General features: G+C 47.5%; 1 protein-coding gene across 1 annotated transcript in view; it reads left to right on the top strand.

Annotated features, from left to right (window-relative positions):
* Positions 1–17,410, top strand: part of ATXN7 (ataxin 7) — a 950,731-nt gene that overhangs the window by 516,633 nt on the left and 416,688 nt on the right. The window contains exon 5 of the mRNA XM_069643713.1: positions 15,117–15,379. Coding sequence (XP_069499814.1) covers positions 15,117–15,379 — 263 coding nt within the window. The remainder of the gene's footprint in view (positions 1–15,116; positions 15,380–17,410) is intronic.

Raw genomic sequence — 17,410 nt, 5'->3', positions numbered from 1 at the left:
TATACATTAAATTGGTGTTCCCAGGCCTGACTATCTCAGCAGTTGTTCTGGTGTGCCCTCACCCAGGGGAAGGATAGTCGACTTATCAATATTTATCTGAAAGCCTGACACCTTTCCGTATTTTCCTATGACCCAAAGTGCTCTCTGTAAAGAGTCTCCCGTGTCCGAGATGTACATAAGATATCATCTGCGTACATTCTAATGTTGTACATCTGCTGCCCCACTACAATACCCTCTATCCCGTTGTCCTGCCTTATCCTCTCCACCAGGGGCTCCATAGCCAGGGCGAACAGTAGGGGCGAGAACCGCAACCCTGTCTGGTGCCCCTGGTCAGGTGGAATTCGCACGATGTAACCCCAATGACCATTACTTTGGCTGTTTGTCCCATATAGACGGCTCTAATTGCCCTACACATCCTCTTTCCTACCTGTATTTTCCGCAGGACCCCAAAGAGAAAGGCCCACTCCATTCTATCAAATGCCTTCTCTGCGTCTAAACTTGGTGCTTTTTCCCTAAGGTGCTCCATTAGATGAATAGTCTTCCTGATTGCGTCCGGCCCCTGCCTCCCTGTTACAAACCCTGTTTGATCAGGATGTACCACACGCAGCAATTTCTCCTCAAATCTCGTCGCCAGAATGCGGGTGAAAATCTTTTTGTCCACATTTAAGAGGGAGATCGGGCGGTATGAGGAACAGTGGGACGGGTCACGTCCCTCCTTTGGGATAACGGGGATCAGGGCCTTACTAAACGATGCCAGGGCCTTTCCTGTCTCCAGGGTGTGATTGTATAATTTGACCAGATGTTGTGTCAGGGTTCCTGAGTATTTCTTGTAAAATCCTATCGTATATCCGTCCTGTCCCGGGGCTTTCCCACTGGGAAGGCTGGAAATTGCATTCTGGACCTCCTCAGTAATCGGGCTATCTAAATGTTTCTCCAGCAGTGCGAGTCTGCTCCTATGCACATCGCTCAAGTATGGCCCAACTTCCTCTGCAGCGTATAGCGTTTCATAGTACTGTGCGAATCCTTCCGCTATAGCACTCAGCGTGTGCCTGTCTCCCTCCCCCACAATGGGGTCCTGCAACTTTGTGACCCACTGCTCTCCTCTCTGGATCAGTCTCTAGCGACCAGGAGCGCGTCTGCCTCGTCAACTTTTTCGTAATATTCCTGTTTCAAGTATCTCAATTTCCATAACGTTTTGCCCAAAACCAGAGCCCTCAACTCTGCCCTTTTAGCCAGTACCTTCTCTCTAGGTTCCACTGTCTCCTTTCCCGGCATATCCTCTTCCCCTTCTGCTATTTCCTTACGGAGTTTCCCTTCTACCAAGCCTCTCTCCCGCTTCTTCCTTGCCCCCTCTCTTATCAATCTACCCCTCCAGGTAGCCTTCCCTGCATCCCACACTGTGTCCGAACTCGCATCCCTGTGTCATTTAATTTGAAGTACTCACTTATTCCCTCGGCTAGGTGGTCCGAGAAGAGAGGGTCACTCCAGAGCGAGTCATTACATCGCCACATACGCTTTGGTCTGTATAACCCAGAAGTTTCAAGGGAGCCCATCACCATATCGTGGTCTGACCAACCCATAGGTCTTATAGTACTTTAAACCAGTCTCGAGCTCTGCTCCTTGTTGAGAAGGAGGTAGTCTATTCTCGTATAAGTTTTGTGTGGGGCGGGGGGGGGGGGGGGTAGAACGTATAACCTTCTTCCCTTGGGCGTTTCTGCCGCCATACATCTACCAACTCATAGCATTCCATTGCATGTCCCAGGTGACCCCATCTGTCTTTTCGTTTATCCATACTACCCTTCCTAGTCTTTCTGTCCCATGTTTCATTCGCCCAGACGTTAAAATATCCACCAATAATAAATAGGTCAGCTTCCTGCTCATGTATTTTGTCTAGTGCTTCCCTTATCAACCCTTCTTGTCCCTGATTAGCGGCACCTATTGCGGCCAGTAGCACTCTTGCGCCCTCCAGTATTCCCTCTACTATTAACAGTCTGCTCTCCAGCACATTAGTGGCTCACAGTCTTGGATCCGACATTGTTTATGGAGGATTATTCCTACCCCTCCCTTTTTCACGGGTCTGGAAGCCCAATGCACTTTTCCTACTCCTCCTCCTCCTCCTCCGCTCCAGTTATTCTCCCTGCACTAGTCTGGTCTCTGCCAGGAATAAGATATCCAGGGAGGCCTTCCGGAATTCCCTTGTTACCAACGACCTTTTGGCTGGGTAGTTCAGCCCTTTTACATTTAGGGTGCCCACCCTCAGGCCCTTCCTCTCCCCCATAGCTGGTTCTGTTTTTTTATCACTGCCATTGCATAACCAGAGATTGGTGTCGCCTCAAGGTTTGTTTTTTCCCCTCGATGGGACTTGCCCAGAATTGTGTAGGTTTGCCCTTTTGGTGCCGGTTGCCCTTTTAAACTTGGTACTGAATCATATAACTTCCCCAAAAAGTAAATCCCTCCAATGTGGAGGTATGAACGATCAAATGTGAGACGGCCCCTCTCTCACCGGGGTCCACTTTGGAGAGGTTAGAATATCCTCCGTCCAGCAGTTATTCCTCATTTACCTTTGCATCCGCCTGAGCTTCATTGCTTCATACATAGCCTCTTACTTACTCTTTGCTTTCATCTCAGTCCCCTTTCTTCTCTTGGAGCACTGGATCTTTTCTAGGCGAAGGGCCATTAAGCCTCATGAGTTTCTGTCCTGTCTGGGCTCTTCTGTGGTCCTGGCGCTGGTCAAGTATGTGATTCACAGAGGTCGGGTCCTGCAGGCCCAGGGGGCCTCTCAACTGGTCTCCCGTGTCTGACTTGAGGTGTCTCAGGGCTTGCTCCGCCTCTTCGATCAACGTCAATCTGTATTCGACTCCTTCTGCCTCAAATTCCAGTGAAAACAGGTAACCCCATCTGTAGCGGATCTCCCTCTCATGTAGCCAAGTAGTGAGTGGCCTGCAGCCTCTTCTCCTACCAAGTGTGAAATTGGAGAGGTCCTGATATATGGAGACTTTAGAGCCTTCAAATTCATTTTCCTGTTGCTGCTTAGCTCTATTTAGGACTGCTTGTCTCTCTATAGCTTAAGAACGTGACCACAATGGAGCGGGGGCCGTTCCCATAAGGTTTTCCACCCCTGTGCACCCTTTCCAGCTGCACAGTCTTGCCCTTCCTGTTGCAAAGAGTTGGTGAATTAGCACTTGTAGCTTTTCTTCGACTTGTCTCGGCGTCTGTGTCCGACTCTTTCTGGCCCAGTATTCTTATTTCTTCTTCTCCCTATTTTCGAGGTCAGTTTTTTATTTTTATTTGATTTCCTCCTTCCTAAGGTCCAGCTCCGTCATTCTAGCGTCCAGGCGCATCTCCACCATATCGGCATTGAGCTGGTTATGTTCCAATGCTTCTACTTTGCCTTCAATTGCGGACACTCTGCCTGCCGGGTCGGCCAGCGAAGCCTGAATGTCCCCTCTCAGGGCCTTAATATCTGCTAGAATATGTCCTGTATCCTCTTTGGTAGAGATTTGGGAGAGGTCGATTCCTGTAGCCATTGTGGTCTGTTTCCCTGTGTGCTTGTCACGCTCCTTTGGGCACAAACTTTGGTGCACCCCTTCTTATCCTTCCTCTCAGTGTGCACTCTAATCCTCTCTTCCCTCTGGTTTCTTTACTGTCTCCTCTGTATACTCATCCTGGGCTTCCCTTCTCGTGTCTCCCATCACTCTGATCCCAGGGGGCCCTGAGTGTGCCCTCTGTTACTTCTCATTGTCACTTCTCAGGACAGTGCAGTGTCGCGGAGGCTATGGGCATCTAAGGGGTAGTAATGTTGAGTATGCTGGTGAAGGGCTGTCCTTTTTGCCCCGCTTGGCAGTATCATCCATTACCCCCTCTGTGTGCAGGAATGGGGATCTGTGTGGCCGCTCCGGTGCTTCGCAGTGGTGTGTAATCCATTTGCTGCTTCTCGGTTCTCGGCCCCTGCGCTGTTCCTGCTGGTCCCGGTCCCTTTCTGCGCCTTCCTCTCACCCCTGCACAAGTCCAGTTGCACCCCGCCCTACTTGCTTTGAAGGGGCTGGGGTAAAGGCACGTACCTACTTATGTGTGGATGCTTACACACTCACACTCACACACACACACTCACACACACCTTCTTGCAAGATGATTTCCCTCTTTTAAAGTTGCTGCGTCTGCTCTATTGCCAGGCCGATACCCAGCGCGCTTCAGTCAGTTGGGGGGCTGAACTCCCGGTTGTTGCTGGGTGATATCCCGCACGCTACTCCAATATTCTTGGAGCTTTACCCGCTGTCTCCTGGGTTCATTGTCTTCAGTTCTGTGCACTTCTTGGAGCCGAGTGACCCCTGGGGGGGTGTCTCCCCTTCGCACTCGTTCCTCGCTCCTTCACCAGCTCCCAACCTCCAGCGCTGTCCCTGCGGCCACGGTTCTTCCCCGCTCCATGTGGTCTGGGCGGTGAGCAGCTCGTTTCGGTCTTCTGCCGTCACTGCCCCTACGGGCGCTTTGCCTTTGCTGCGTGTGTCTGCTGCTGGGTCGTGCCCGTCTGGTGTTCTCTCCTCAGGCTCCTTCCTTCACTTCTTGTGCGGGCTGACACCGATCTGGACTCTTCCTGCCTCCATCTGCATCCCCGGCGGACCAGCATCGCCAACCGATGGCCCAGCTGGGGTCCGCCTGCAGCTCTGTAGTTGGGCGTGCTGCCTGGCCCACGAGTTGGATCAGAGACCTCGTCTGCCTCAGCGCTCTGTCCCGGGATGCCTCCGTCGTGCAGCGTTCCTACTCTCTGGGCTGCAGCTGTAGTACACGCCGCGGCCGTATATCTCCAGGCCGCGATGCCCACCTTACGCTGACAACACCGGGAGGAGGCCCCTCCGTGTTGCCACTCTTTACTCCCGTGCATGGAGCTACAATCACACCCACGGGTGCCTCGGTCGTTGCAATGTGGGCGGCTATCGCCTCTCGGGAACCTCCGTGGGTCTGGATGCTCCATTTCATCTCTGGTAAGCTGGAGGGAGCAGGAGCTGCGGTCTCAAGAAGCCATCTTGTCCTGCGCCTCCTAGTGGTATCTGATTACCCTTTATTAAGCAAAGGGATCACAGAAACCCTCCAAGGGTGTGCTGGCACTAAGCCCATATCAAACGAGCTATTTATCGAAAGATTAGGTCTGGATCAAACACTGTTCAGACATTCTTTAGAATCCTTGCCAGGCAGGGGTCATGTGGTGGGCCGGTGCTCGTAAGCCCAATCACCTCAAGCAAAAAAGACTTAGACAGGACTGAAAGAAGAAAACAGTTCTGTTGGAGCGGTCACCGTCTGCATATCTCAAAGCAGAGAGGGGATTGATCCCAGGTTTAGTCGCATTTCATTCATTTTTAATTTTAGTAATTTTGTCCCAAAAATATTGTGGCATCCCCTCGCAGGTGGTTTGAGATGGAGTAACAGACGACATTAGAGCCAAAGATCGTAGCTCAGCCAAAACTTTAAAGAGTTCTTGTGCAATATTTGAACTGGAGAAGATGCGAGTGGAGAAATGTCTGTTTTGACTGCGTTATCATTTTTATGTAGATAACCAGGTGTTGCTTGTATGCACATTTCGCTTGTTTGGTCAGAACGCTGGTAAGAAGGCTCAGCAGGTTAAACGTTTGTTGCTGTAATCTGTTTGATCTGCAGGTTCGAATTCTGGAAAGGCAACTTAGCCTTTCAACCTTCCTAGGTCGATAAAGAGTACCAATTTAATTTGGGTAATAATAGCAATGTATGTAAATATTTTCTATATAAAACGCTTTAGATTAAGCGCTATATTAAAAACAAATCCAATTATAATTCTTTTTCTCTGCCCTTTTTTTTCAGCTTTAAGCATGCAGGAGAAACAACAATTCAGAGGCTTGTGGAATCTGCTTAGTTCACATGCTGTGCATAGGCCGGCATCTAGTGGAAGCTGCGGAGTATTAGTTTGTTTTTCGAAACTCGAAAATGGGCGTCGACACAGGGCGTGCCAGTAATACTATCCCTAGTGTGACGTCCACTGTACCCATGATCCCTCACTCGTGTAGGACCCTCAGATTGTTTTTTTCCGCCATACTTGTCAGGAGCATTGTTGCGGAGTTCCCTGGCTTTCAGCCATTTTGCTACAAATCATATTTATTTCCCCGTTCTTTCACTCCCACGTCGAGATCCGAAGATCGACGCCGGTCTGAAGAACAAAACAAATGTCGAGACTGCAACGATGGACTTTGGGCCTCGGAAGGCCTCTGGCCTCGGCACGGGCCTCAGAAGGCCTCTGGCCTCCGCCCTGCAAGTAGGGAGAGTGGGGGTGGAAACATACTCACACGCCACCTGTAAGCTCTGTTTTTCTCGGGACCCACCCCGAAGCTAAATTCAGAGCGTGTAGCCTGTTTAAGGCAAAAACACTAAAGGACCGCTCCACTAAATGTTGGGCCCACTACGCCAGGCAGCTCGAGGCCATGGAAGTGGTGGGTGCCTTCAGTGATCGCAGAAACGCCGCACTTTCGGACGGCGAGGGCACGGGGGCGTCGAAAGACACCCAAGCGTTAGTCCCCGACCTCGGATGATTGTCTGGTGGGGCAGTTATGGGGACCACACCCAGCGACACGAGCGCTACCCAAACTACTACACCTAAACACACTAGGGCCAGCCGAGATGCGACACGCATGTTGAGTTCTCGGAAGAAAGAGGCACATAGAGAGCGGTCCACAGAATCAGTGTGTCCTGGGAGTTCCAGGTACAGATCGCCGCACGACACACGGCAACTGTCCACAGTTGCCAAAAGTGCCTCGCTCCCCAAAGTCACTGAGGTGTATTCGTCAGATGACGAATCCGACCTCCACACCCAAGTTGCACGCTTGGAGTCGGCTCCGGCAGCCCGTTCGGCGTCTGCCTCCGAAAGTCGACGTGCACACTCGAAAGATTCAGAGAGTACCCTACACACCCCTGAACCTCGACGCCAGGCGTCGAAAAGTTCAGATAGGGTCAAAACATCAGGAAAACACTCTTCTACTCAAGGGGAAGTGGATAAACAGCAGAAAGTCATAACACTTAACTTCTGCACCCCAGGTGCACAAGGACAGACACAAGTCTTCAGATAAGGATAGATCCAAGACCCCTGTCCCTGTCTCTTAACCCAAACTTATCCCTCCCACTCCTCAGGAAATGGGTATAGAAGAGGCACCTCAACAGGAGGTTGTCATCCCCAGCTCCAGAGAATGGAGCAGTGAGGACATACATAGGGTAATGAGGAGAATGTCTTCCCTGGCTGATTTCTACGAAAAAACCCAGAACATTTCCTCAGTTATCAGAGTACCCATGACAACGCTACTCCTTCAGGATCCAGGGACCCTCAGCCTCCTAATAAGAGACCTCGGTTTGAGACTCCAACTCAGGGCCTGATTTCAGACCCTTACTACATCCAACCTTACCAGCAGTATGGTGAGGATCCAGACATAGAAATATTGGACTACCAAACAGGAGTCAATTATTATGGAGATGACGAGGGCCAAGATGGGGAGGAGGAAGACGAGGCAGAAGTCTACAATATAGACTCTCCTGTTCACAAAGAACCACAGGTTACTGACTCTCCAGTAGATAACCAGCCCCTTCTAAATGAGGCTTTAGCTGGAGCGGTAGAGCACTTCCACATAGACACTCAAGGGGCGCAAGAAGAGAGGGACTCTGCAGACGAGATCATGGGGGACAAGAAACCCATTGCCCAAGCCATTCTGATTCTGAAGTCCATCCAATGAAGAATTGATCCTTCCCTCCTCACCCCTAATCTCACCAGGGCTGTAAACCCCAGAATTGAAAAGATGTTCAGGGCCGCCCAGTCAGGCCCAGTTTACATAAGGGGTCAACTTAAGTCCAACTTGTTAGTCACTAACACCAGAAAAAGAGCGGGGACACCTCTATCAGCATCTGAAGCTCCCCCAGACAAGGAGAGCAAGAGGATTTATGGGTTAGGAAGGAAAGTGGCCTCCACTTCCGCTTACCAGGCAAGAATTGCCTATACCACCACTCTGCTGGCAAGTTATAATTGCCACCAGTGGGAGCAAGTAGCTGCTCTCATTGACTCCGCACCGGAAACACTAAAGGGCCAGTTAGCCCAGATCGCGTCAGAGTGCAGAGCCATGTCCGGTTGCATTCTAAAGACGACCTTTGACGCCTCTGATAATGCAGGCTGGCTCATAGCAGAGAGCACCGTCACTAAGAGGCACGCTTGGCTTAGACAGTCAGGGTTTAAACCTGAGACCCAAGCTACCCTTATCGACATGCCGGTGGAACCGAATGTCTTGTTTGGCAAAGTAGTAGAGGATGCACTCAAAACTGCCAAAGACAAGTACGATACCCTTAAGTCCCTGGGACAATTGACTAATAAGCCCACGAACCAAAGAGGGAATAGTAATTTTCGTCGCTCACACGGCCAGAATTGCCAGATGGGCTCCAATTACACACAGGGGCAGGCTACATCGTGGGGTGGCAACCAACAGACTACCCAAAGTTACGGCAGAGGTAATAAGAGGAGCTGTGGTAGAGGAAGAGGCAGCCCAGCCAGAGGCGGTACGCCACCCGGCAAACAGTGACGTTCCACTCGGGGTCCCTTCCCACGCATCCCCAGTAGGGGGGCGCATTTCCAACTTCACCCAGTAATGGGAAGGGATCACATCGGACAGATGGGTGCTTTCCACAGTACCCGCAGGATACTGCATCGAACTGCTGCAGCGCCCCCGCAACCACCCTCAGAGACAAGATACATTCCCTGGACCACCAAAAGATCCTCCTGGAGGAAATCGTCAATCTTCTTGCAAAGGACGCGATAGAACTCGTCCTGGGCAACCAGGTAAACAAGGTTATTTAACTTACTTCCTTGTGCCAAAAAAAGATTTGACAATGCGCCCAGTATTAGACTTACGCCCTGCAAACAAGTATGTCAAGCCCCAAACATTTCGCATTACTACTCTCCAAGAGTTAATCCCCCTCCTAAAAAAGAGGGGATTACTTGGCAACAATGGACATGAAAGATGCCTATTTTCATATTCCATGTTCCCAGCACACAGAAGATTCTTGCGCTTCAAGGTGGACAGTCAGCACTACCAGTTCAAGGTGCTGCCTTTCGGTATAGCCTCGGCTCCAAGGGTATTCACCAAGGTACTGATGGTGGTGGCGGCGGCTCACCTACGCCGGGAGGCAATCCCAGTGTACTCTTACCTGGACGACTGGCTCATCACGGGGGAAACCCCAGTAAGTTTGCAGATCCAACATCCAAAGAACTATCGACCTCCTCTTAGAATTGGGTTTCTCTATCAATGAGAAAAAAAATCAAGCCTGGTGCCAAGCACCTCCAAACAGTTCCTAGGAGCTGTCCTAGACACTCGAGAGGGGTTGGCCTTTCCATCAGAGGAAAGAATTTGGAATATACTACTGCAAATTCCTCAATATCAGCCCGGTCGTCAGATAAGGGTGCGCAAAGCGATGCGTTTGCTAGGTATAATGGCGTCATGTATTTACCTGGTTCCACACGCGCGCCTGCACATGCGATCAATGCAGGAATGGTTGGTGAAACAATGGTCTCAGGCAATTGGTCAGTGGGACGATCTAGTGGTCGTTTCGCCAACACGTACAAAGTCTTCACTGGTAGACGAGAGAGAACCTGTCAAAGGGGAAACCCTCTTTTGATCTGGAGATGCAGGCTGTAGTCACTACAGACACGTCCCTATCGGGGTGGAGAGCACACCTCCTTCACCACACAGTTCAGGGTCTCTGGTCTCACACAGTGGCCAAGAATCACATCAATCTGCTAGAGCGTCTGGCAGTCTTCAGAGCGCTTCGAGCGTTCGAACCCCACCTGATGAACCTGTCAGTGCAGATCTTAAGACAGCACGACAGCCATGTTTACATAAACCAGCAGGGAGGAACTCGTTCGCCAAATCTGTCCAAGCTTGCCCAGAAAATTTAGACATGGGCACTCAGACGGAACATTTATCTGTCATCTCAACATGGTCCAGGGGATCTCAATTCACTAGCAGACGCTTTGAGCAGAGATCCCCTCCCAGAAGAACACGAATGGTGTCTGCACAGGGAAGTCTTAGAAGACCTCTTCTCACAGTGGGGTTTCCCCACTATAGACCTATTTGCCACAAGCGAAAACAGACAATGCCCAGGATTTGCATCCAGGTTCCCCCAGCCAGACTCCAAGGGGAACGCCCTGTGGATGAACTGGTCTGGGATGTTTGCCTAGACTTTTCCACCAACGCCTCTCATGAGGAAGGTGGTCAACAAGATGCACAGGGAATCGATGACGCTCATCCTAGTTGCTCCCATGTGGGTGAGACAACCGTGGGTCCCACACCTGCGCAGACTAGCAGTGTGCGAACCCATCAGACTCCCGTGCTGGCACAACCTACTATCCCAGCACCAAGGTCAAACAGTGCATCCTCAACCCAGCTCAATGAACTTGGCAGCATGGCTCCTGAAGTCAGAGTTTGGACAACTCAACCTGCCACAGAGATGTATGGATATCCTAAGAGAATCAAGGAAACCAAACACAAGGCACTGTTACTTTAATAAATTGAAAAGATTAGTTATCTGGTGCCAGAATAAACATATCAACCCGGTTGATTGCACTCCTTCCAGTATTGTCACTTACATGCTCCACCTGCTTGACGCAGGATTGGTATTTAATTCACTAAAGGTACACCTGTTGGCGCTGTCAGCCTACACCATCTCCCATAACAAGGTGTAGTGGAAAGTACCAGTGGTTAAAGCATTTATGGAAGGGATAAAGAGACTTGACCCTCCAATTTCGAACCCACCACCAATATGGGACCTTAATGTGGTGCTTGCTAAACTGATGCGGTGGGGGGCCCCCTTCGAACCCATGCATAAAGCCAGTCTCAAACACCTGACCTATAAAACTGCCTTCTTAGTAGCCATTACATCCGTAAGAAGGGTCAGTGAAATTCAGGCTGTCAGTGCAGGATCCTTTCTTTACTGTTCATAAGGATAAACTGGTTCTACAAATTCATCCTAGGTTCTCACCCAAGTTCATTTCTAAATTCCACATTAACCAGTCCATTGAGCTACTGGCCTTCTTCCAAGAACCCAAAAGCTCTGCTGAGGTGAAACTACACACTCTAGATGTGCGAAGAGCGGTCCTCTAATATGTAGACAAAACCAGACCGCTAAGAAAAACAGACCAACTGTTGGTCTCCGTAGCTACAGGCAGAGAGGGAGATCCTGTCTCTAAAGGTGCCATCTCGAAATGGATAGTCAAATGTATCCAACTGTGTTACTCCCTTTCTGAAAAAACTCTGCCTTTTACGCCAAGAGCCCACTCTACAAGAGGCACTGGGGCCACTCTGGCTTCCATTGCAAATGTACACCTTGACACCATTTGCAAAGCAGCTACATGGAGCTCTCTTCACACTTTTACTCAGCCCTACTGCATTGACACTCATTCCAAGACAGAACCGCTTGTCCTACTTGAGTATCCAAGACACCTGTTCGCTCATGACCCTTCTCACATCCCACCTCCTTCTAACACTGCTTGCTAATCTATGCACAGCATGTGATCTAAGCAGATTTCCACAAGCCACAGAAGGGATAGATTACTCATTGTAATCGTATTTCTGATGCTTGTATCTGTTTAGATTCACATGCGCCCGCCCTTCCTCCCCTCTTGAGAGAAGGCGCATGGATGCTTTTAGTCTTATCTGCTTGGATAATCTGTACTGGAGCTACTCCTCATGCTACCTCATGTCTGAAAAAATACAATCGGAGGGTCCTACACACGTGAGGGATCATGGGTACAGTGGACGTCACACTAGGGATAGTATTACTGGCACACCCTGTGTCGACACCCATTTTCGAGTTTCGAAAAACAAACTAATACTCTGCAGCTTCCACTAAATGTCGGCCTATGCAAGGCATGTGAATCTAAGCAGATACAAGCATCACAAATACGATTACGGTGAGTAATGTATCCCTTATGTGTTCTACCTGCAACCTTTCGTCTCTTAGTGGAACCATGGCTAGAGTGTTCACGGTAGTATTGATTTTAGAGTAATACTTATCCAGAAGCTGAGTTTGACCAGAAGGCTCAGAGCCCTCAAAAAAGGGCAACCAACTCGGATATCCTGATACTAAAGGGTGTCCCAGCATGATCTGTCCAAGGAAAGGGGTTTGGTGAATCTAGTGTAATAGATTCAGATTTGTCAAAGATGCAATCTAAGGTATGACCAGCTTTGAGGGTGGGAGCGGACACAAGTTGGATCAGATCTAAAATTGATAGAGAATCAAAGTAGTCAGACTTGCATTTGTAACATTGTCCATCCAGAAATTAAAATCTCCCACAAATAACAAGTTCAAAATAAAAAGGGATAAATTGCACCACTGCATCCACGAAATTTGAGTGTTGGCCTCCGCAGGATGATATACAATTAACATATCCACTGAAGATACTGTGTTTCAAAGACATTTCACGTGTACAATCTCACTCTAAAAGGACTTTTTAGTATTTGTAATAAGAGCGTCTCCATAAATTATAGTGACCCCACCACTGTGCCCCACGGTACGGTTTTCTTTAATAGCTAAATAACCTGCACGGGCACAGGCCATTCAATGCTGCTATTGTGTGTTCCACCAGCCAGGTCTTAGTGGTGCACAAGATATCCAAATTTAGATCTACTAGCACATCATGTAAATAAAAACGATTCTCCACTACCAAATGTGTATATCACCAAGTCTCTAATATTAGATCATTCCTCTGTTGCCTCAATTTCCTTGTAGTACCTATAAAATAGCAAGATTGCTGTCACATGAATGCACAAGGATACTCATTCCGTATGCTGTATAAAGTAGGGAGCATTGCATTAAGCAATGTTACATTTGGTATGCGTTGGGTAGCTTTTTTTTTCCTCCACATGGCAGTTCCCCAGTACTTTTTGCTGGACTATTGGATTTTTGGTCTGTTCTCCTGAGTAAGTGGGAACCTTTTTCTCACACTTGCCCATTCTTTTACCTCACCTCTGGGATCCTTTTTCTTGGAGTTATGCTTTTTATGGCATCTGTCTTTGACTTTTGCCTCACACAGCACTCTGTGCAGTGTTGCTCCGAGCCCTTTGGCTACCCTTTTTATTTTTTGTTATAAGGGGATATTTTGTATCCTTCCCATCTTTCTATTGCAAGGACAGTACACCCCATGTTATGTTGAGTGCAGAGGGTTCACACAGTATCCCCTTTCCCCCTACTCTTGTAACTTTTTGGTTACAGCGATAAGCTAATCTGAATGGCTGGTGGCAGTGGTTTTATCCTACCTATTTCTGTGCAATCTTTGCTCTGACTGTTGACCCAAAATGGTGACGCTGTTCTTTTTTTGCCAGTTCACGATGGCTTGTTCCTTCCTCTGGTGTTCAGGGTGGCAGAGGTCCTGATTTTACTTTTGTCTTCGGCAGGATCCCTTTGTGAAGCCAGCTAGGGCGCCACTGTGTCTGTGAGGGCAGGAAATGGGGGAGGACTCAAACTCTGCTGTTCTTTGTCTTCTGCTGTGCTTGCCTGAAACCAGTTCCAACTGGTAGGTTGGTTGTCCTGAAAGGGCAGTCACCACCCAGTTTGTTTGGTGCATATGGGGGTGCTGATTGGCTGGAATCCTACATAAGAGGCATGGATCCTGAGGGTGAAGACAAGCTAGCCCCTGGAACTGAAGAATTGACGGAGAAGAGATGTCCGCACGACTGAAGATGCCTTCTGAGTAATTGATGATTTTCGATCCCTTCTTCCAAGCATCAGGAGAACTCCTAAGAGGACGACTCTCTCCTTTAGACTGGTGGGACCGACCAGTGTGGAGGTGACCTGAATTTCTAGCAGATACCCTGGGACCTATGGCCACTTTGCAGTGCATCGTCTTCTGAAGATCGAATCCTCCCGAAACATTGGACTCCTTCCGGACCTCCGGACCTCCAGAAGCAAGATTCCACTCCTTGATGTCCCCTCACCAGAGTGCTGGACAGAGAAAGTGAGACAAATCCACCGGGTGGTAATCCTTCACTGGTTTCTTAAAAAGAGCACCAAAATCACAGAACCACAAACAATCCTTTGACTGAAGCCTCTTCAGTCGACTGCTACTGCGAGATCCATTTCAGTGTCCTTTCTTTCGTCTGCCTGACCAAGGGTCTGGTGACCGGGTCTGCTGCTGCGTCGTGGGGGCATCCTTTTATTCACTTAAGGTATTGTGAAACTACTGAACTTACCTAGAGTTGTTTTGCTGCTCTTGTCTTGCTGGAGTGCTGATTAGTTTGTTTTTTGAGTTTGCCCATACATGTTCGCCCAGGCTTAACACCTGTGTGCCCACAGGGAGTCTTCACCGAAGTCCCTGAACCTTTTCCCCAACAAGTATTACTTGATGCTGAAAACGTCCTCTGGAACTTTCTACAGCTGGTGCTTTGCCTGTTTCACCTCCAATCTGACTGAGACTCTCTTAAGTAGATGGGAATGGACTGCTAACGTCTAAGGCCCTGTGAAATAATTGCAAAGTATTTACCTACTTTATGAAGTTCTTGTATCATTTATTTCACCTGAAACGGTTATTACAGAAGAATTTTACTTCTTGAATTGCATACTGCCATTCTCAAAGTTTACCATAGTGTTTTAATTAGTGTGAATCTTGCATTGGTCCTTCTGTGTGCTTATTGAATGCTATAGTACTTAACCTTCTTGAAGAATTAACTTTACCTTGGTGTATAAGTAAAATAAACCAATATGTAGATGTAACTTTTAGTGTGTCCATGTTTCTTTGGCCTATGTGTATACTCAATTTCTTTGTACTGCTTACAACCCTTCCTCCCTTCTACGATAAGCCTGGCTGCTCAGCAATTGCTACCAACACAACTTGTGTGGTTCAGGCTTATACTAAGAGTTGGAGCCCTCTGTCTCGTGTGTCTTACAAACGCCCTACCAACACTATGCTTAAACATATTTCGACCTTGTGCATGTTGAATGCATCGTTGGAATTATTCATTTGAAAGTGTGACACCTGCAGAGAACATGGTTACTTTTTATCTATGTGTGAATCGTTTTTGATTTCTTTATCAATAATTTTTTTTTTTTTTGTTGCTTCCTTCCAATAACAGCATGACACCATCTGTTAAAGTGGAAAAGATGCACTTGAACCCAAAGATAGATGGTGTGCTATTAAAACCTGCTGCTGGTTCGACTTGTTCTGTTACTGTGAGTTCCTCAAAGACTGGCCTTAATTGCCCATCAATACCAAAGCCACCCTTGCCTTCCCCTGGACACATACCAAATGGAAAAGGTCTTCTATCAAGCCCTCCATTTTCGGAAAAGAAACCAGAAGATACAAATAACAGAAAATTTTTACATAAGAGATTGTCAGGTAATAATTTTGTGTTTTCAGTTGTTTACTAATCATTTTTCGGCAGTAATGTGCAAATGCATGGTGATTTAATAAAGGCTTTTCCGTGTCTCTTTTTTGATCGTAGGTATAGTTTAACATTTTAGAAACATTTTGTTTGCTTTGCTTCACAAATGTGCCACCTAATGGAAGATTCGAAGCGCAGGTAGAGCAACTCTAAGAAGACCAACACTATAAACTGATTCCAAAATCCAAGACCGTTTACCTATAGCATAGTATAATAGGTGCATTAGTAGAGCTCACTTTCATCCACACATGGGTATCTTTGCGATTATACTTCCCCCACATAAGATGTGTGCATGTCCTTTGACCATGTAATGCACAGATGCCTGTCATAGATTCATTTGTTTGCCGAGCTACAGACCTGGATAAGTACAGACATCCAGGACTGTTGCACGGGAACACCAAACAATAAGAGCTGCCATGGTACACAGTGAAGACCTCAGTAGCCAAAAGTCACTTGAAAAAATACTGTTGCACTGAACTGGAGAATGTAGTCGATTCTGACAAATAGTTGCTGGATTTCCTTTAAAATAAGATTTTATTTTTGTTTAGTATGGCTATGTAAAAGTGCAATCTGATTGATGGGGGTTGGGGGGTGGGGGGGGGGTGGTATTTCTGTTTGCTCAGTACCAGAAATATTTGTTAGCATGTCAATGTAGCTCTTGCTGCTTCTTTTTTCCCTTAAGCATGCACACATTTTTTACATTTATGAAATAACCTCCAACAAAGGATTTATTGTTTTTGCGGTCCTTCACTCCTACAGCAAAGCTAACTTTTGTTTCCGGTTACTTCAAGCATCTCATCTACTGATGCCCATTTTGCGGCTTTGTGTTGTTCTGCTATGAGCTGCACAAACGTTCCAGGTTCAATATTCCACTAAAGACTTATGCCCACCTTTTTTGTTTCTACATATGTTGGGTTAAATGGACAGCTGCATCTTGTCCGGTTTTCTGCATGCTACAGCGGGGTGTGACAAGCGTGCATGTAGCCTTCCCACACATGGTATCTGAATCTAGCTCTGATTTCCCAGCAGCCTTCTGCAAGGTAATGTCTTAAAGGGGAAGTTCGCACAGAAATGTTATTGGCCCAATGGATAGGGCATGTATGTTGGATACGTTTTTCTAAAGTCCAATTTGGGTTGAACTCTATAAGCCTTATCCATTGGTTTCAGGGCCCAACTTCAAATATATGTTTGTACTACCCAAAGTTGATAGTGGCAGAGCAGCCAGGCTTATCTTTGGAGGTGAAATAGGAGCTGTAAATCAGAATGCAGAGATGAGAACATACATCGATCCAAAGAAAGACTCACAAAGTTATTGTTTTATCAAAAATAGTTATTTATTTTATGTATATACAAGGCAATTGGCAACTAAAGAAACACTATCAACATCAAATATATATAGATAATAGGAAATCAAGCAGGTGAGTAATTTACAGTATACTCTACTACCCACACACTCGGTAACTTCAGTCAGTTAAGTAAAAACACTTAGTTCAATCAGCATTATTGTGATGGGTAAGTCGAGAATGTAAAGAAGCAACATTAACGGGTAAGCAACACTGTAGCAATTCTTTGTAATGTTTAGGCTTTCTTTCGCTAACTAGTATAGAGTTCTTTAGTTAAGGTTTTACAGGGAAACGAGCAATGCCAAACCCAGTAGGAATGGAATATTTACTGTAGTGGAACCAGCAATGCCAAAGTCAAGGTAAGTGCAACAGTTCTGATGTGAATCTTCTTAGTATAGGTATGTAGCCATGTTAGTTGTTTGAAAAGGCACAGACGCTTTGGATAAGTCTTCCTGGAGGGGCACACGCTGTTAGGCATGGGTGATTGGATTTGGGTGAACACACAAACCGCAAAAACAGTACTCCAAAAACAAAGGAGCGACACAATTGTGGTGACGAAAGGGGGGACCCTGGATGGTCTCCTGCAGCAGTATTCGAGAGAGGGACTCTCCAGCAAAGAATTCTTCTTACTATCTTGCCAGT

Source organism: Ambystoma mexicanum, chromosome 2p (genome assembly GCF_040938575.1).
Source record: "Ambystoma mexicanum isolate Mex_15411 chromosome 2p, UKY_AmexF1_1, whole genome shotgun sequence".
Classification (NCBI taxonomy): domain Eukaryota; kingdom Metazoa; phylum Chordata; class Amphibia; order Caudata; family Ambystomatidae; genus Ambystoma; species Ambystoma mexicanum.
This window is presented reverse-complemented; position numbering and strand designations above follow the sequence as displayed.